A 20,839-nucleotide genomic window follows, 5' to 3' on the forward strand; every position below is an offset into this window, starting at 1 on the left:
AGCTGTCATAGCTTTGGGGGCTTCAGCAGTTTGAGCCTAGAGGCCCACAGGAGCAGGAACAAGAGCAGGAGCCGGAGCAGGAGCCGGCACGTTCTGAGTTGGGGTGACTGGGACTCTGATCCTCCCACACCCCATCAATGGGAAGGGGGCCCAGGAGTTGGCCTCTGTTGGGGATCAGGGCTCCTCAGTGCCCCTGGGTCTCCCCGCCAGGTCCGCTTACCAGCTGGAGGAGGCGTCGAGGATGCCAGGGGCCTTTTCTGGGTCCTGGATGAGGAGGTCCGGGTGGAGGGTTCCAGGGACAACGTGGTGCTCGAGCGTCTGTGTGTGGCCTTTGAGAAGAAAGGAGCGGGAGCAGAAGGTAAGGGAGCAGGGGGGCACTGAGTCCAGTCCTGATAAGGACTTTGGTCTTAACCATGGAACAAGGAGAAGCTGTGAAGAATTTTGGCAGTTGGAAGCTTGGTCAGACACCTGTTCTGAGTTCACCTAGTGTGCAGTGATTTCACGTTAAAATATGGTGGAAAGGTGGCTAGGTGAGAGAGGAACTGACCTGCCCCAGGGAGGTGGCAGTGAGAGTGGGGTGAAGTAGGCAAACTCTGCAGGTATTTAGCAGGTAAAATCCATAACACTATGAGTTGGATTAGATTGGGAGGGAGGGGGCAGTGAAAGCAGAGCTCAAGACATCAATCTGGGACAATGAAGTTGTGGGATTTGGTATCAGTCATTCCCATGTTCAAGTTTGACTCTCCCTCCTTTTCACCTCTGTCACTCCAAACCTCTCATAGTCTCATTTTCTGGAGTTGTGAAATGGGACTATAAGTCGTCCTGGCCTCACTTTCTCCAGAATTTCTGTTAAAGGAATGGGTGAGATAGTGTACGTGTGAAGCTTTATCAGCTGCAGAGTGGTGCAAGTGTTACTGAGGAGAACGAGGGTATTGATGGCCATGAAGAACATTATTCCTGATATTTAAGGGGTGGGAGGATGGCATGCAGATACCCATGCCAGGCACTGTGCCCACTGCTTTGTGCATATCATCTAGTAGGATCCTGTCACATATTTCGTGGGAGATCTTCTTTTCCCTTTGATGAGGAAACTCGGCTCCAGAGAGGTGGAGATGAATTGTCCAAGGTCATGCAGAGGGTGCTGTCAGAGGGCAGGTCTAACACAGTGCTTATCCAGGTCTAAGACTCCTCCCAGGTGCCCTTAGGCATTTAAGAAGGTGTATGTGGTCTGAGATCTTATCTGTCCCAACTGACATTGGTAGTCAGGACAAGGGCTGAGTCACTCATGGGTTCATTCAACCAATATTTATTGAGCACCTAATACGTGGCAGGCACCACTGAAGACCTGTAGAACAGAACAGTTATCTCCAGCTTCAGGGTCTGTCACCTTCAAGGGGAAATGGATATAAGACAAATAAGTTTGTAAGAAGGAGACTGAGGACCAGGATTCTGATGGAGGTCACTGAGAGGTTGAGTGTTGGCAGAAAAGATGCTCATGGGCTTAGCCTGGGATACTCCAGGTCGAGAGGTTGAGGACAGGGAGACTGAGGAGGAGTGGCCAGGGAGGTAGGGGGAAAACCAGGAGGAAGTGGAAGCTGCCAGAGGAAGGCGTGATTGACCTTACTAAATGCTGCTGAGGGGCCACGTGGGGTGTGGGCTGAGGAATGATGGGCAAGGAAGAGGTCACTGGTAAAGTGGATAAGTGCCATCTCAGCGTGGCGTTTGGGGTGCGCATCCAGCTGGAATGGTGTGTGAGAAGCTGGGAGAAGAGTTGGAGAAACAAGTACAAGTGGCTCATGGCCCTGCCATCTGCTCAGCTGGTGCCAGCAGAAGCCTCCTTCCCAGGAGGACCAGTGGATTCCTCTGTCTGGGGTGTTCAAGGCCCATGCCAGCACTCCCATCAGGAGGAGGTTTCCTAGGCAGCAGCATGTGGTGGCTTCAGCAGCTCTCTGTGGAGCCAGCTCAGAGCATTAACACCCAATTTATTCCCAGACAGGCTGATTCTGAGACCGACTGCCCGCACCTTCTCAGGCACAGTTCCTGGGGACCATGATATTTTTAGATACTTTTAAAATCAGAAGAAATTAACTTTTAGGTTGACTAGAATATTTTAATATATTAATAATAAATATATTCATCTTTATACAAATGGCCAAATATTAATTAATTAATTTATTGAGGATGGCATCCACGAAGGCAAAAGTACTTAGGGCCCAGGGAAGTCATAACGTAGCCCCAGACTGCCCTCACCCTGGAGGGGTCCTGGTGCTTAACTTGACCCTGGCAATGGCTCTCTCCTCTCCACCCTGGCCTCTGCAGGAGAATTACCAGTGTCAAAGTATGTTCACACCTTTGCCCAGTGATTAATGAGGATGAAGGGGCAGAGGAAGCTGCTGTTTGTAGAACCCTCCATGTGAGCCAGGTATTTAACAGCCAGAATCTCTGCTCCTGATGCAGCCCTGGGAGGCAAGCTTCACTCTGCCCCCTGTGCAGCAAAGTTGAGGCCTGGGAGAGCCCAGGCCCTGTGGATGCTGAGAGCTGAGCTAGCGTTGGACCCAGGCGGCCTCACTGCAAAAGCCAGCCAGATCTGTGGCCCCTCCCCGGAGACTGAAAGCAGCCCATGTCTCCACATTTGATGGGCTTGGGAATGAAGGCAGGGGGCGGGGGAGGGGGGGCAGGGAGGAGGACCCTCACCTAGATTTAGAGGAAGCCAGGAGGTAGAGCTGTGAAAAGCCCAGGCTCCAGGCCACAGAGACCTGGGTTGGCTTCCTGCTCCCTTACCTAATTGCAGTGTGTGTGACTTCTGGGGAGTCACCTCCCTTCTCTGTAAAATGGCACTAATGGTGACACCTACCTCAGAGGGCTGAAGTAAGGAGCTAAGGTATGCAAAAGCATTTCTACATCTTCCACTCAGTGGTCACCTCCTCAGAGACTTTCCCTGACACCTGCTGAAGCTGTCCCCTCTGCAGCCATGTTGTCCCTCAGTAGTGCCTTTTTATTTCCTTCTGGGCTTTTTCCATATTCTGAAAATTTTTGGTTATTTATTTGCTTTCCTTGCTGGCCTTCTGTCTCCCCGGCTGCCCTGCAAGCTCTTTGAGGGTAGCGTGCACACCTGTTTATTCATTTCTGCCTCTCCAGAACAGGCAAGCCCTCAGTGGATAGCTACCATTTTGTCTTTCCCTCTCCTCACTTACTTCATTCTAATCACACCACTCCCTTTGCTGCTTCAAATACGCCAAGCACATTCCTATCTCAGGGCCTTTGCACTAGCAGCTCCTTCTGCCCGAAATATTCTTCCTTAACATTTCAGCATGATTTGCTTCCTCACCTCCTTCAGGTCTGGAGGGCATTCCCTGACCCCTGCCGGCTCATACTCCCACCTCCCCTTCCCCTGCCTTCCTTTGCGCCATTGCAGTATTGTCTTCAGATGTCTGACGTCTGCTCACCATCCACCTCCCCTCCCTGGAATGGCAGCTCCACGAAGACAGGGGCTGGCCTTTTCACTCTGCCTGCCCAGTATTTAGAAGGGCCCTGGCATGATGAGGTACACAATGAATACTTGTTAGAGGATAGGTGAATATGTGAAAGTCTTGATTATTTTAGAATCAAATGAAGTGGAACTCTCAAATGCAATGTTTTCTGGGTCCCAACATTTAGTCAAAAGAGACAGAGCCAGGGTCAGAAACAGATGGTGTCTTGTAGGGAGTGGCTGGAATAGAAGGACATGTGGCTGCATTTGAGGTCCCTTCTCCTTTACCTGATGGGGCCTGATGGGGCCAATGCCACCCACTCTGGGTGGGATGCTATAAGGCCTTCATGTACCCAGGGGAGAGACTGTTGCATCCTTTGTTGTGGACTGATGGGGACAATTACATTACATGGTGGACAGCCAGGTAGTAGGTAGTCACAACCACATGGGGTGAAAACTGGGCCTGAAGGGGCCCCCAGAAGTCTCCAGCACAGTCTGAGGGGTCAGTCTCCCGGGGGAGGTGGCAAAGGTGGAAGCCATGAAAAAGCGGTGCGGGATAAGACTGCCTGTTACAGAAGTTGCCATGGAGGATGTGAAAGTGAAATGCTTCAGTGAAGGAAACTGTGATGTGGAAACCTCTGGGAGAAACGGGTGAATGTGGGAATCAAGCAGACTGGTAACCTGGGAGCTGTTTTGTAACCATTTCCTGGGGAATGAGACACCTCCATTGCTGGGCTACCACCCTGCACAGAGCCAGGCTTTAGAGCCTATAGACATGGGACCTCATCTTGGGTCTGTCCCAGTATGCCTCACCTCTCTGAACCTCAGTCTCATCATCTAGAAACCAGCCTCCATGATTGATACTCACAGCAGAGGGCAGAGCGAGGATTGAATGACATCGTGTGTTTGTGTGCCCAGCAGGGAGTACCAGGCCATTGGTACTAATGGCCTTTCTTCTGTCTTGCCTTGGTACCTTCCCTCTCCCCAAGCTCTGCTGGAGCCCTTATTCAGAGCCCAGCTCTGAGTTAGGTGCTGGGCATAAAGAAGAACAAACACAGTTCCTGCCCTTGAGTTGCTTCCAGTCTGTTAAATGGAGATAGACATGTAAACAGATGCTGTCAGCATTACAGAGGCAACTGTGAACATATGTATCAGAACTGGAGTGCACTTTTGTCAGCTTGTTTCCTATTAAAATGTAACTCCCTTGCGACTCTACAGCTCTGAAGGGCTCAAAGGAGGTTCTTGATGTAGCAAGACTTCACTTAACTGGAAGAGTTCCATGCTGGCAACTTCAGATATCCAGAACACAGAGCAAACAAATGACAGAATCCATGCACTTTACTCTTTGGAAAGCTAGCAGACTCTCTAATTATACTTATTTTGCACAGAGTTTTAAGAAATGCAGGTCTATTTCTAACTCATTTCAGTTTAGAAGTAACACATTAGGATAAGGGGAAAGGACTTAAAACCCTGACACATGCAGGTACATTTACAACAACAGGATGGGGAAGCAGAAGTTACTAAGAATAGTAGGTATGAGAAGCAAAGCAAATACTACTGCCCCTAATAACGATTCATCTGAAGCTGCTGCTGCAGGAACAATTATCCCATACATGTCAGCTCAGTCTGAGAGCATCTCTGTAATTAGCACAATATAGTAAATGACCAGCAATTCATTCATTCATTCATTCATTCATTCCACAAGTGCTTCTGGACTCCATTCTTGTGCCAGGCGTGGTGCTGAACGCTGGGGATAGGGAGCTCAACACTGTGAGTCTGGCGCATCAGCAAAGGGTTTAAGCTAGTCCATGATAATGAGCAGCACTGCTGCTTATTGAGAGGTAACTAGGTGCTGGCACTAGAGGAAAATCTTTTACACTTGCTTATCTCCTTTACACCTTAGGCTTTAGAGGAGATATGTATTAGTTAAGTCACATTTTACAGAGGAAGAAACCAAGACTCAGAGATCTTAGTGGCTTGGCCTCTATCACAATGATGAATGGTTGAGTTAGGATTTGAACCTGTCTCCTGTGATTCTAAGACTGTGTCCATTTCTCTTTCCCACCTTGTCTCCTTCAGCTGAGTGTGCACCAGCATCTCCCAAGAGAATGCTGTGCCTTTGATATTCAAGATGACTTCAGGTGCCACCCAAATATGTTAAAATATTTAATAGTTATGTATTTATTTCCATGTATGTTAGAAAAGAAATATGGATTGCATATCTAATGTTTCTTTTAAAATGAATTTCCTTAGGGAAATGTGAGTCAATTTACAATCAGTACTAAATAGTAAATAGCAGCCCAGCTGATATGTGGATCTGGCAAAAGTTACAAAGATTGTGTGCAAGATGATGTTTGGAAAAGATAGGTATCCTAGATTAAAGAAAGAAAGAAGGAATATAATACATTTTGTAAAAATATGCACAATTTCACTAAAACAGGAGAAGTTAGGGTACCCTGGACTGTTCATGGAAACCCATTTAATTCTGGGAAAAAGCATGTTCTTGGAAATGCCATCCACTTGCTGAGTGTCCACTGCTAAGTCCCAACAGTCCATGTCTGTTTCCAGAAACCTCCCCACTACGGATGTGTGAGCAACCCCTCCAGTGTGAGGTTTCCCACCAACTGGGACGGGACCCCGTGCGCTATGACCTCACCGGCTGGCTCCGTGGAGCCAAGCCCAACCTTGCGGCCCTGGATGCCCCCCAGCTCCTGCAGCAGTCGAAAAGGTGGGCTGGGCTGGGGCAGGGGTGGGGGCAGGGGGTACACGTGGGACCGCACAGGGGACACGGGGCAGTGTGGTCACAGCTGCCCAGTGAGTGAAGGCTGGGCTGGAAATACCATCCCTCCGTAATGAAACAAAGGAGTGTAACCTGAATTGCACCGATAAAATGTCTCCCCCGGGCCAGAGTGAATCCAGCCGAGGAGAGAGGATGGCCTTCTAGGGAGGGAGAACAAAAGCTGAAAGGCTGCAGCTTCTTATTTTAGCTTTTTGCCTTTCATTAAGTCTGAGAGATGATGTGACTTGAACAGCTTTTATGGACATCCTAGAACCAAGGGATCATAAAACCAAAATGATGCGTTTTGTAGCATAAAAAAAAGACTCACCCCATTCCCTGGCTGCTCATCCCAGCAGTTTTGGCAGAAGTCTCGCGGCGGGTACTAGTTCAGGGAATTATTGAAAAATGCTCATCTTGGGTGTGTGTGTGAGCCCATGCGTGCATGTGGCCCTCCTGGGTCCAAGGCTGGAAGAGCTTGAGGGCAAGGAGAGAAGCCAAGACCACTAGTAGGTGCTGGGGGCAAGGGGGGAGGTAGGATGAGGATGGAGAAGGCAGCATTACTGACCATGTGGATAAGCGCTCTGTAAGTATTATCATATTAATCCTCTCAACACTGTAGGTGTCATCAGCCCCATTCAACAGGTGAGAAAACTGAGTCCCTGAGAGGTGCAGTAGCTTGCCCCTGGTTACACAGCAAGAAAGTGACAATTGGGATTTGAGAGATCCTGGGGAAGTGCTCAGTCATTGTGGGCAGGGTTGATGGGAAACTGTATCCCAGTGATTCACAGGCATCCAGCTCCTGAAATGAAGTCAAGGCAGGGGAGAGGGTGAAAGAAAGGTTAATGAATACACAAAGCACTACATGGGAAGTCAGGGGACCCTGTCACCTGGGTAACCATGGACAGTCATTTTCCCTCCTCTGGGTACTGCTTCCTCCACAATAAAATAAGAGGTAGTTAAACTAGGCTGTAAAATCCAGTGGCTCTAGCACACAGCTTTGTAGTCATGCAAATATTGAAATGCTGCCCTGGCCTCTTTCAAGCAGCATGACCCGTGGTGTCTCAGTTTCATAAACTGAGAAGTGAGAGTGGTGACGTCAACCTCACATGTTTGGTGACATAACATAACATAATGTACTGTCAGTACATTATGGACAGTACATTAAGGAGCCTGGTTCATAGTTGATCCTTCACCCATGTCTGTGGCCTGCTCTAAAATCCTGTTGCTTGAGGAGAGTGAGGGGTATAGAGTTAGGGAAGCGTGAGGTGAACTTCAGCGGAACAGGTGGCCTAGTGAATGAAGGGCATTTGGGAAGAGGGCAGCATGTGCAAAGTCCTGGCCCCCCAGGGGTGAATGAGTGTGGCACATTTGGGAGTAAATCCCACTAGGGTGCCTTGTGCACCTTGCAACAATCCATCCACCCCTCAAGAGCCACTCATCGATGACTTTTTAGAGCAAGCAGCACTATTCTTAGAGTGTGGTTCTGCAGCCCAAAGCGCTAGTTTCATTGGGTTGCTTGTTTAGCATCCAGATTCCTGGGCCCCATCTACTGTCTTTGGGGGAAGGGCCCAGGAATCTGCATTGGTGACCAGCTTTCCAGGAAGTCCTTAGGTACACTTAGGTTTCAGAAACATTGTTTTGGTCCATCTCCTTTGTTAGACACTTGAGGTTAACTGAAGCCTGGAGAGGTCATGGGACTTACCTAAGGATATGCTGTGAATCTGGGACAAATCAAAGACTGGAGCTCAGTTCTCCCTGTCCCGTAGATAGAGCATAGCCCTTCTCTCCCTAAAATCAGGTGGTGGTACCCACAGCCCCCTCTCCTCTTGGGGCCCCTGCTTCTGGGGTACTCCCCCATACCCTATCCAGGTTTCCATTTCAACATGAGTGTAATCAAGCCACTGTTAATCTTTGTACCTCTGCTGTGTATTTAGCCCACTTAACAGGTCTTTGGCTGATTTGAGAAAGACTCATTTTCTTAAGAGCTTGATTGGGCAGGAGAAGGAGGGAAAATGTGCCTTCAGTGCTGAGGCCAGTGGTGGGGTCTGGACTTGGAGGAAGGGGTGGAAGATGCCTGGATGTTTCTGTTGGAAGGGATGGAGCAGGTGAGGCCTGGAAGGCACCCCCATCCTAGCACACAGCAGAATCTGCCCAGCCTTGTTAGTCCTCTTTTACTCAGACAGGGCAGGCCAGCTCAGGTTAATTAAAGCAGACACAGGAGCCAGCCAGCCTATCCCCACTTCTAAGAACTGCTACCTTACAGGGCTACTAAGAGGAGACACTGTCCCCTTCTCAGGCATTAGACTGGACATTTGACTGACATAATCTTTCAGCTCCTGCCACTGAGTCATTCATTCTTGCATGAAGCATATGTTTGCCACTTACTAGGTACTAGACCAGTTCTGGGGTAGCTAAGAGGGTTTTGCCAGCTAAGAAAGTACACTCTTAGTGGAATTGCTGCAGGTATATAGATGACAAGGATATTGTAGCAGCTTGATATTGATGAATTCCAAAAATAAATATTGGATTATGTTTGTAAACCAATCTTTTCCTTGGGGCATATTAGATTATATTAGATTCATAGGTTTACTTGATTAAGTAATTATGTAAACCTCTTGGGTTACCGGTAGGGTATTGAGTCCCCACCCTTTGGTGGGTGGGGACTCACAGATAAAAGGCATGTCAAAGGACAGAGTTAGGGGTTTTCGATGTTGGAGTTTTAGTGTTGGAGTCTGATGCTGAAGTCTTAAGCTGGAGCCTGGGGAAGTAAGCTCACAGAGGAAAGAGAAGCCAGCCCCAGGAAGCCTGAACCCTCGCAGAAGTCAGCAGCCACCTTGCTCCAACATGTGAAAATAGACTTTGGTGAGGGAAATAACTTATGCTTTATGGCCTGGTATCTGTAAGCTCCTACCCCAAATAAATACCCTTTATAAAAACCAACCAATTTCTGGTATTTTGCATCAGCACCCCTTTGGCTCACTAATACAGATACCTAGTAGAAGGAGAGAGTTTTCAGATCAGCGGAGGAAGAGAGCATTTGCAGGTGGGAAAGAGGCGTTGGAGGAAGGGGCTGGCATTCTCATGGAGCAGAGGCATACCTGGCAGAGGGATCCGTGACTAGAGAGGTAGGGGCAGGGGAACGTGACTTGAGGGCAGTGCAGGAAGCAGATTAGTGGGAAGCAAGTGTGCCCATTCCCTTGACCCCCATCCCAGCAGGGTCACCCTGCGAGCCCCCTAAAGCCACCCTCTCCCCTCCTGCCAGGGAGGAGCTGCGGAGCCTGTTCCAACCCCGGGCCAACCTGTCCCCAGTCTGCCGGGCTGTGGCAGGCTTGGAGGGCACCTCCCAGCAGGCTTTGCAGAGGATTTGTGCTGTGAGGAGGACATTTGCTAGCAGCTTAGCCGCGGTCAAGAGGAAAGCTGTGTGCACCCAGATCAAGCTGCAGATGGTGAGTGGGTGCCCCTTCCCCATCGAATTGCAGACTTTCCTGCTACATGGTCCCCACCTCCTCTGGGATGGGTCATCTCCCTGAGTAATCTTTAACCTTTCCAGCAACCTAGAGGCCAGATCTGTCTGTCTCCCCCTGAGGTAGCTGGCCCTGAGACCGTCTCCTCTCTGTCCTAGGATGCACTGACTGGTATGATCAGGCGGTCCAAGTTATACTTCATCCACTGCCTGGTGCCAAACCCAGTAGTAGAGAGCAGGGGTGAGCGGGAGTCTCCAACTCCATCCCAGCCTGGTGGAGACAAGCTTGGAACAGCCGAGCCCCTGCACCTGCACATCCCAGCACTGAGGGTCCAGCTCGCGGGGTCCCTCATCCTAGAGGCACTGCGTCTGCACCGGGCAGGTAAGAGACAGCTGGGCATTGGGCACCTTGTCTGTGACTCCTGGGTCCTGGAACAGGAGCACCTACTGAATGCCATGAGCGTTCCATGCAGCCCTGCAAGGGAGAGCCTCTGATTACCCCATTTACAGATTAGGAGCCGAACTCAGAGGTGAAAGGACTTGCCAAAGGATGCACACCTGAGCTGTGGCAGAGCCTAGGTTTGGACCCCGAAGTCTTTGAGTCCAGGGCCCATATTATTTCCTGAATTAGTTGTAAGCTCCTGGAAGGCGAGGGCTGGGTCTTATTCATCTTCCTTTCAGCAAGAAATATCTGAGGACCATCTATTTTGGGATAGGAAGTGGGATTTCCAAAATTGTAACATTTGGGTCTTCATGATGCTCATAGTCTGGTTTGAGAAATCAGTGTGGAAGCAGATGATAATAATAAGATGTGATGAGGACATGCATCACCCAGGGATGCAGGAGGTACTGGCTCATACTCTCTTTAGGGAAAGTGGAAACCCTTAGAGGAGGAAACATCTTAATTGGGTCTTGAAACATATGAAGAGGTTTGTGTCTCAGAGGTGGGGGGAGGGGATCAGCATGTGCAAATACAGGAGGCATAAGAGCCAGATGTATTCAGGGAATGCGGTTCACAATGAGGGGAGGATTGCGGGAGACCAGGCTGGAGAATCCATCCAGGAGGGCTGTGAGTACCTTCTTCAGAGGTGTAGCTTTCACCTTGTCCAGATGGGGAGATGATAGGGTGGCAGCAGAATGAAGGGATTTTAGCCAGAGGAATAAGGCCTGTGTTTTAGAAAGCAAGTATGCTCTGAGGTCTCCACCATTAGCTCATCTTTGAGTCGCATTTGATCTTAATCCTTCCCATTCTTTCCTGCCTATCCCTCAGCCCCTGGAGGCTGCTGTATTGATCCCCTCTGTGACAGTTAGAAACGACTTCAGGTGCAGCCCCTCCCTCTGCAGAGGTTGGGCTGACTGAGGCTGGCGGGGTTTCTCAGGGCACCCGTTTATTTAATGCCCCTGCAGTGACTAATGCCCCGGCCAGTGGTTCCTGTCCCCATCTCCTCTCACCATGTGAACACTGGAACCCTGGGCATGAGGTATTGGACAGATGCTGAGTGACTGCGAGCAAAGACGAGACCCTCCCTCCCCCAGCATAGCCACAGGCAGAGGGGGACAAATAATGTCACAGAGGATGAGGGAGGTGGCCACAGTCAGCAGCTCGGTCCCTTAGCCAATCTATTCTGCCTGGCTGGCGGGAAGCACCAGGCCTTTGCAGGTGTCCAGGATTGCTGTCAGACTGTTAGAGTCACCGTGTGCATGCTCCGGTCAGGGTGGCTCCTTCCTAGAGCCTCATGTCCTCACTGTGGTGCCTGCCACCTTCTTCATCAACAGGGCCGACTTGGCCAGGACAGGCCTTCCAGCCAAGCAAAGGGTTGAGTTCTCCGGGGTAGAACTTCCCCATTTCCGGAATTTTTTCCTGCTCTTCTGTCTCTGTCACGCTCAGATAAATATGTTGATTTGCACAAAGAGATGCATACGTATATATCAAATGTTTATGATTTTGAATATATTCATATATTAGTAGAATGTATATCCATATTCATTTAAAGTGCATACATATACACATATATCAATTATCAAGCACCAACTATGTGCTAGGCACTGTGTAGTTATATTAATTACTTTAGGTCATTCTCACAAAGGCCTTAGCCTAGTGCCCAGCAAATAGTAAGTGCTCATTAAACATTATCTGTTGTACACTCAGGGAAGGCATCTGATTGGTCTTGCTTAACCCAGAAATTACCGCATCTGTTTGACCATGGAAACTTTTTATTTTTTTTCCAATACACATTACCAGGCTCTGGCACGAGAAGGCTTCCACCTCTCTCCAGCTGTGGGACCCAGGCACGTCCCTAGATTGTGGCCCCTTTCCTCTCCTAAAGCAGCTCAGATCTCAGAGAATTTGGAAGGGTTGGATGAGTTAATAAAGGAATAATACCTGGAAGAATGCCTGGACATGGGAAAACACTCAGTACACAGCCACTACTTTTACTACTACCGTATTCACATTCACTCCTCATAGTGAGGTGTGAGGATCTATGCTATTATTCTCATTTGTCATGTGAAGGAATTGAATCTCAAAAAAAGTGGTTGTATTTTTGTCCATGGTCATGGGGTTAAACAATGGCAGAAATGAGACATGAACCCAGATATGCCTGGCCCAAAAGCTCAGGCTTGCCACCTCCCAGCTCCTGTCTGTGCTGTCAGCATTCTTCAGATCTGGTTTGAGACCCTCCTCTTCTCCCAGGAAGACTTCCTGGATTAGCTATGTACACCCATGATCCTTCTTTCTCATGGTTTATGTGTTTGGCTCACTGTGAAGCAAAGTCTCAAAAGAGATTTCACCAGACCCTTCTCCCATCTGTCCACTTGTGAGGTCTTTTTGAGACAACTGATTATCTGCCATCCTCTCTGCATCTAGAATGAAGTCCAAACCCTGAGATCATTGGTGAGTCTTCACTGGATTATTTATTGTCACTGTCTGGGTTTGAATCGCAGCTGGGAAAGTTACTATCTGCGCGACTTTAAGCTTAGGGACTTTATCCTTCTGGGCCTTGATTTTCACATCCTTAAATTGGGCATAATAGTATAGGCTCCTGAGTGTCTGTAACACAAGGAAGTTGTTATACTAGTAAGCACTTAGTAAATGCTGGATGTTGCTATGACTGTGTACAAACTGTATCCTTCCCTACTCTAGGTTTTGCCTGTGAAATTCCCTTTTCCTTCACTTCTCTTCCATAACATGCCCTTCTGGAAAACTCATATGGTTCCTTCAAAGGTTGACTCTAGTGATACCCTCTCTTTAGCTTTCCAGATGCCTTTTTCTTCCCAGTGTTCTATACAGAAGGATGCAGCTGTGCCCATTTTACCCATTAAACTTAAAGGAGTCTTTCAAGACAATCCAATGCAGCATTGCCCAGGTGCAGCCTGTGGGGGTGGTAATGAGTATTAGATAAAAAATAAAACATTTTGATGGTCAAACAGGTGTGGAAAACTCTGGGTTAAGCAAGGCTAATCTGGTCTTCCCTGAGCCTTTGATCCTGATACTGAACATACATTGTGACCTTCCGAGAGACAGATGAGTGTGAAGCTTTTTCAAATCTCCAGTGGTGCATTTTATTGGGCTTGTGTTCTGGGGAACATATTTGGGAAATGCTGGTCAAATCCAATCTCTTAAATTAGCAAATGGGGAAATGGAGGCCCTGAGAAGCAAGTCCCCACAGCAAGTTGTTAGCAGAGGCCCTGACTGGGTCTTCTCACTTGGCTCCCTCTTCTTCTCCTGTCTGCTCCCACCTCCCCAGGCTATGCTGACCATATGGGGCTCTCTCAGTTCCGCCGGCGGTTCCAGGTGCTGGACCCTCCCCTCATGAAGAAGCTCATGTTGGTCTCGGACAGAATAGATGAGAGGAAGGTATGTGAAACTGGGTGCAAGAGGGGGTGCTCAAAGCCTGGCGAGACTGCATGCCAGACAGAGTTTACCCCAGGGGGGGCATCTGGAATAGCTGGGATCTGAGAGCCAGGCCTTGGGGCCAGTGCTGAGGAAAGACATTAGCCTAGATGCCACCTCCAAACTGGAATCCCTCACAGTGTCACTTAGGACATTGCTAATCCCAGAAAGTCCCTTATGAAACCCTGCATGTAGAAGGTCAGGAAAAGAGCAGGAGTAGTGACGAGAGAGAACAGTCCTAGCTGGAGGGACCTCTGGAGAGATTACAAAAGATTCCAAAAAGATTCCAAAAGAGTGTATTCCATTCATCACCAGCATCCAGAGGTGGTTTGTGAAAAGAGGAATTCATGGTCCAGAAAGTTTTGGAAGTATTTCACACTGGGCCCCACCTTCACGAATTACAGTGAACACCCCCTCAGGACCTTTGCACTTGCTGTTCCCTCTGCCTGGAGTGCTCATTCCCGCAGTGGTTGCATGGCTGGTGTCATCTTCCTATTTAGATCCCAGCTCACATGTTATTCTTCACCACATCACCTTGCATTAAGGTTCATCAATTGCTTATCCCTTTCTGAAATTATTTAGATCCTCTGTATTTCCTTGCCCATAATAAGTGCTCAGTGAATGAATGAATATTCATTCCTAGCCTTGTATATTTTCCTGTGTGTCTCCTTTCTCCAGCTCTACTGAAACCTCTTAGAAGGCTGGAACCTCCTCTATAGTCCTCGTTCCAAACCCTCAATAAATGTTTCTACTGAGAATGGCCATGGGCTTATCAATGATCGTAGAGCCTGTTAGAGATCGCAGAGCCCTACTGCCTCCTCACAACAGCCCTGCAAAGCAAGTTCTATTATGCCTCTTATACAAATGAGAAATCTGAGGCTCATAGACATGAAGCAACTCCTTTGAGGACACACAGTCAGGAAGTTACATTGCTGATCCTTGAACCTAAATTTCTTGATTCCAGGGGAGGGAAGTTGAAAGAGCATGGACCTCAGGGTCAGAAGATCTGAACTTGATTTCCATTTGGGACTGTGTAAATGCAAGTTAGTTCCACATCCTGCCTCAGTTTCGTCATCTGTTAAGGGGGGAAAATAATACCTATGTCAATGGGGGGTGTTTTGAGGATCACATGTATTAATACAGCTGATGTGCTTGACCCAAAGCCAGCACAGAGTAAGGACTCAATGTATATTACCTACTATCAAAATCATCAGCATCATCCTTCAAGGCCAGGGTGATGGCAGCTGAGCCACACAATGTATATTCACAATCATGTTGAAACTTCACATCTAAGTGAGTGTGCCTCTGTGTGCCTAAGATTTTCAGCATTATAATCTTCAATCAATAAGTCACAAAGTGAGAAGGGTCAATAGAAACACAATTCTTAGGTCCCCTCTTGGCTTTTCTCTGCAAGGTAATCAGGACACAGGCCACGCCTTGGCAGACAAAGCAGTATGAGCTTCCAAACTCATTATGGGGAGAGGGCATCAGACCCAGCTGGGGTGGCACAGGGTAGTCCTCTCTCTGGCTGGCAGCCCATATTGGAAGCCATGAACTATGCCAGGCTTTGTGCCACCAGCCACTCTCTGTGTCTGTTTTCTTTTGGGTTTCCTTATCCTTGGCCCATCAGAACTTTAACTCTGTTCAGAGGGTCTGGGATGGAGACATTGGAAGGGTCTTGGGCTCCCTAGGTCTGAAAACAGCATAGGGGTGGGATGTGGGGAAGCTTTCTGCAGGGGAATGGGTGTAGCATATAGAAGCATTTCTATTCTGGATAACTCAGCAGTTCTCTGATGTAGCCATTTTGAAACCACCTTCATACACTCTAGTGGCCTCTTAAGATGGAAAATTACAAGCGGAATGGACTTGGTTGGGAGATTTTGCTTCTTCTTCTTTTATTTGCTCACAAATTTCATTTGCTGCAGCACAGAATTTTGGTAGCAATGAAAGGAAACACCATCCTTCCTCATATGAAAAAGCTGATAAATATTCATTTGCCAGGCAACGTGATGCTCCATGAATTATACATGAACACGTGCTCGGGTGGGCAAACTGTCAGCCTCTGTGTGCAAAGCAGTTAAGACCTCAGGATTTAATAAGACAAATTTGACAGCTAAAAAAGGTCAATATTGTCAATAGACACTAGACGGCAGCAGAGGGAACTCATTGTCAGAGTCTAAATGGGCCTCGATGAAGCCCCCTCTGTGCCTAATATGTGGCATCCAAATTTAAGTGTTTCATGCCAAGACTGTTTTCCAATGAAGTACTCATTCAGTGGTTACCTACTGGATACGTTGTATCCCTGAAACAAAAATAACACATGCCCTTTACCACATATGCATAAACTCATCAGAATATATTCACAACGTGAAAAGGTTAGAGAGCCTCACCCTGAGACAGCTCTCAAATGATAATGCCTTACCATTCTGGGGGTTATCCCCATTTCATGGTGGAGGCAAGTGAGACCACAGCCACCAAGCCAGAAAGTGGCAATGCCAGGATTTGAACACAGGCTCTCAGATTCCTCACACAGGGCTTTTGAATGGAAGCCCTTGGGCAGGCAGTATTCAGTACAGTTATGTCCAGAACAACGTGTCTGCCAAGGATGTGAACCTAGAATACTTTTACTGATTTCATCCAACTTTAACCAAGTGCCTGCTTTGCACAAGGTCCTGTGCTAGATGTTGGAGTTGTGCGGATGAACAGAATACAGTCTCATGGAGGAGAAAGACACCAAAATAAGCAATTTCCATATGGTGTGACGACTTTCAGATGCCCTGGGACAGGCCATTAAAATTTTTGAGGTTTGTAGTGAGAATCAGGGCAGGTCACTCAGACACCTCAGAGCAGAGCAGGTGACAGTAAGTTGAGCCTGGAAGAACAATTTGAAGTAACTGGTTAAGAGAAGGGGTAAGAACAGTCCTACATTGGGTGCAGCTGGTGCAGAGTCATAAGCATACATGACTAGTATAGTGTAGCTATAGCATAAAGGATGCCAAGTGTCAAGAAAGGGGACTGAGGAATTTGGCAGTGGCCAGACCATGGGGTTCTTGTTAGCCAGGCCCGGGAGTCTGGGCTTAGTCATGTGGACACTGATAGCCTGCTGAAGTGTTTTCAGCAGGGATGTGGCATGGAAGACCTGATCTCTAGTGCTGGGTCAGGCTTAAGCAAAATTGTTAAGAAAACGAAGTGCCCTCTGCCTATTTCAGGGCTTTCCTATGCTGACCTCGAGCTGCTTGGGACCCTCTTGTCTGCTCTAACCTGTTGCCCAGAGAAACCCAGGCACACACTTAGGGCTCCAAAAAAACCCTGTCTTTCCCTTCAAGTTATCTTGGGTCCCCTACTTTTTCCCGCTCACCCTCCCCTCTCCCCCAGGTTATCTTACCTGTGTAAATTTATGCCGTAATGTACCCTGAAGCCCATAGGAGTGACCACAGTGGTGGAATCTCAGGCAGTCAGCAAGGGAGCTCTGTCCACACACTTTGGCTACATCCCAGCTTGTGATCTTTTCCATCTTTCTCTGCTGCTGAGGGTAGGAGTTGCCAATTCTCACTGATCAATGTGAGGAAACTCATGGGCCCACCTCCTCCCCTCAGAGTATCTACAGTGTTGATTGATTTTAACCAGCAAAACCTCTGTCTCTGGGGACTTGATCCGACGAGCACAATTAAGGGCTGTCAATCCATACTCTCAAAAGCAGCTACTCTTATTCTGTCACATACCCTGGCAGGCACTCCGAGTTTCCTGTGAATTCGTCTCAGATCCCTCTCTCCTGACCTTTCTGAAGCCATGACTGGGCAGGAGCTGTCCACAATCAGAGTTCTGAATGAATGTTATGGAGCTCCAGGATCCTTAGCCCTCTGGAATTTATTTATTAGCCTTTCTGTTCAGCCTTGCTCCCTTTACTGTCCCCCTCCAGATTGTGTCATCTTTATTTTAATCATTTACATGTTTTCCATTCCATATTAGCAAGCCTGTTAAACGTGTATTTATTTGGTTGGTTGGATGGTGGTTTGGTTTTTGCCTTGTAGCAGGCACTCTAATTACAGACCTAAGCATGCAGAGGTAAAGCGCAAAGACATTCCCGACTCTTATGGAAAGATTTGGTGGATGTGTGAGGGGGTGCAATGGTAAAGAGCAAGTGGTTTAGAGTGAGACTTGAATTTCTATCCTGGCTTCTTCCATCTCTTTTTCCATTCACCCATGCCCCTTGACCCTTTATAGCTGTATGGCCTGGGGCTGTAATGGGACATGGCAAAGTATCTGGAACATAGTAGGTTCTCAATAGATGGCAGCCATTAGGCTACAGAGTAGGGTTTATGGAGGAGGTGCTGTGCTAACAGCAGCCAAAAAGTTCACAGGGTGGGCATCCTATTCCATAGACATGGGTTCTCCATAGTATGCACTCTCATTTATGGAGGTGGTTGGGGAAATACTTCCTAGCCATTCTAGGTGTCTCCCACTGCCTGCCCGGCATGTTCAGTCTATGTGAGATGTCAGCCATATGCTATTTGGGTGCATCCTTGTTGAGCATTAGAGAAAAAACTTCTTGACAAATTCTGGGACACAATGGGGCCCTGAGAGTGGTGGCTTGGGTTGGGTTTTTCTGAAGAAGTTTCAAGGACTCATGATGAGGATGAAGCATGCTTCATCACCCAACAATGACAGAGAGGCTTAAACCTCAGAACTTCCACCAGTTACTAGTATTTATTGAAAATTAACATGTACCAAGCATGTACTAAGTGCCCTATGTGCATTATCTCATTATATTCTCCCTCTACTTGGTGAGGTCACCCAGTTTAACTCCGAAGTCTGGCCTCCATTTGACGTGAGCTGTCTGAGCTTTAGGGAGTTCTTTCATACTTAGGTCAGAGAGACCTTGGGTGTGTTGAGAGCCATGTTTGCTAAGGTGCGATGTTGACTTATGGTGAGAACAATGACCTGTCTATGCTCCGTGTCTGTTCTGCTTCATCAGGTGACTCTCTCTAGTTGGAGTTACAGAGATGGGTTTGCTTAATGTTTAAGGATGTAGACTATGGATTCAGATCTTTTGACCACACAGTATGCCTCATCCACTCACTCATTGTATGACCTTTTGACGAGTTATTTAATCTTTCTTTAACTCAGTTTCCTTATCTTAAAATGGGATAGCAGTAGCACCTGTATCATGGCTAGAAGGATCAAGTAATTTGGTTAATTTAAGACCTTAACATAGTCAATGATGTATAATAAATGATCAGTTAAGTGTTATATTTTGTGATCAAAAAGTAAATTTGTCTTCTGTGAATATGAGTGCCCCTTCTATAAAACGAAGACTTTCAGCCTTGTCTTGAAATTTTCATGACTATTAAAAGATAAAATAATTTCTCATTAATAATAGCAGATACTTAAATGATCCTTGTGAACTGCATTTGGATAGTTTTCAGATTTTGGCCATTATGAAAAAAGCTGTTCTGAACATTTGCCTACAAGTCTTTGTGTAGACATGTGTTATCATTTCTCTTGCATAGATATATAGGGGGGAATTGCTAGGTCCCATGATATGTTTATGTTTAACTTTTTAAGAAACTGCCAAATTGTTTCCAAAGTGGCTGTATCGGGAAAACGGACTTGGCCCAGTGGTTAGGGCGTCCATCTACCACATGGGAGGTCCGTGGTTCAAACCCTGGGCCTCCTTGACCCGTGTGGAGCTGGCCCATGCGCAGTGCTGATGCGCGCAAGGAGTGCCGTGCCACACAGGGGTGCCCCCGCATAGGGGAGCCCCACGCGCAAGGAGTGTGCCCCGTGAGGAGAGCCGCCCAGTGCAAAAGAAAGTGCAGCCTGCCCAGGAATGGCGCCGCCCACACTTCCCGTGCCGCTGACGACAACAGAAGTGGACAAAGAAACAAGATGCAGCAAATAGACACAGAGAACAGACAACCCGGGGGCGGGAGGGGGGGGGAATTCAATAAATAAATAAATCTTAAAAAAAAACCCAAAGTGGTTGTATCATTTTACATTCTCTTTAGCAATGTATGAGGGTTCCACTTTCTTTATATCCTGACCTACGCTTGCCCTTGTTTATCTTTTTGACTCTAGCCATTTTGGTGTGCTATTCATGTTTTTGTTGATTTTTTAATTAGGTTGTTTTTCTTATTATTAGCTACAATAGTACTTTAAATATTCAAGGCATGGCTCCTTTATTAGATGTTGGATTTGCAAATATTTTGTCCCAGCCTGTGGCATGTATTTTCATTTTCTTAATGGTAGCTTTGAAGCACAAATATGTTAATTTTCATGAAGTTCAATTTATCAATTTTTTAAAATTCTGTTTTTGGTGTCATGTCTAAGAACTCTGTGTAATCCAGAGTCATAAAGATTTCTCTTTTATTTTCTTCTAGAAGGTTTATAGTTTTTGTATTTGATCCATTTTGACTTAGTTTTTGTGCATGGTGTAACATACATGCCTAAACTGATCTTTTTTACATATGGATATCAAGTGTCCCAGCATTATTTTTTGAAAAGACTATTCTTTCCCCATTGAATTGCATTGGAATCTTTCTCAACAATCATTTGACCACAAATATGAAGGTTTATTTCTGAAATTTAAATTATTTTCTATTGATCTAATTGTGATGATTTGTGTCTTCTCTTTTTCTTTTCATGGTCATTGTAGCTAAACTTTTGTCATTTTTGTGGATCTTTTCAAGGATAAACTTTTGGTTTCATTGATTGCTCATTAATATTTTTCTGTTTCTGTCTCATTAATTTCCACTCTTTATCATTCCCTTCCTTCTGCTTTGCTTTGTGTTTAGTTTTACTTACTTTTGATAGTTTCTTAAGGTGGAAGCATAGATTATTGATTTGAGACCATTCATCTTTTCTAATATATGTATTTAAAGATATCTATGTCCCTTAAAGTACTATGTTAGCTGTATTCTATAAATTTTGTTATGATGTATTTTAGTTTTCATTTAATTCGGAATATTTTCTAATTTCCCATGTGATTTCTTCTTTAACTCTTGGACTATTTAGAAATGGGTTGTTTAATTTTCACATTTTGGGATTTCCCTTTTTTCTATTGTTAGTGAATAATTTAACTCCATTATGGCTTGAGAATGTACTTTGTATGATTCAGTACTTTTAAATTTATCAAGACTTGTTTCATGGCCCAGCATGTGGTATATCTTGCAGAGTTTTAATGTGTGCTTGAAAATAATGTATATCCTGCTGTTTGGTGGAGTGTTCCATAGATGT

The 20,839-nt window shown here is 46.7% G+C and overlaps 1 protein-coding gene across 4 annotated transcripts in view; it reads left to right on the forward strand.

The window, feature by feature from the left end:
* The window catches only part of MYO18B (myosin XVIIIB), a 263,498-nt gene that overhangs the window by 77,389 nt on the left and 165,270 nt on the right, over positions 1 to 20,839 (forward strand). For all 4 annotated transcript variants that reach the window (XM_058281562.1, XM_058281564.1, XM_058281563.1 and 1 more), the window contains exons 17-21: positions 211 to 358; positions 6,038 to 6,197; positions 9,511 to 9,694; positions 9,871 to 10,093; positions 13,458 to 13,567. In XM_058281562.1, the coding sequence (XP_058137545.1) occupies positions 211 to 358; positions 6,038 to 6,197; positions 9,511 to 9,694; positions 9,871 to 10,093; positions 13,458 to 13,567 (825 nt within the window). The remainder of the gene's footprint in view (positions 1 to 210; positions 359 to 6,037; positions 6,198 to 9,510; positions 9,695 to 9,870; positions 10,094 to 13,457; positions 13,568 to 20,839) is intronic.

Source organism: Dasypus novemcinctus, chromosome 19, assembly GCF_030445035.2.
Source record: "Dasypus novemcinctus isolate mDasNov1 chromosome 19, mDasNov1.1.hap2, whole genome shotgun sequence".
Classification (NCBI taxonomy): domain Eukaryota; kingdom Metazoa; phylum Chordata; class Mammalia; order Cingulata; family Dasypodidae; genus Dasypus; species Dasypus novemcinctus.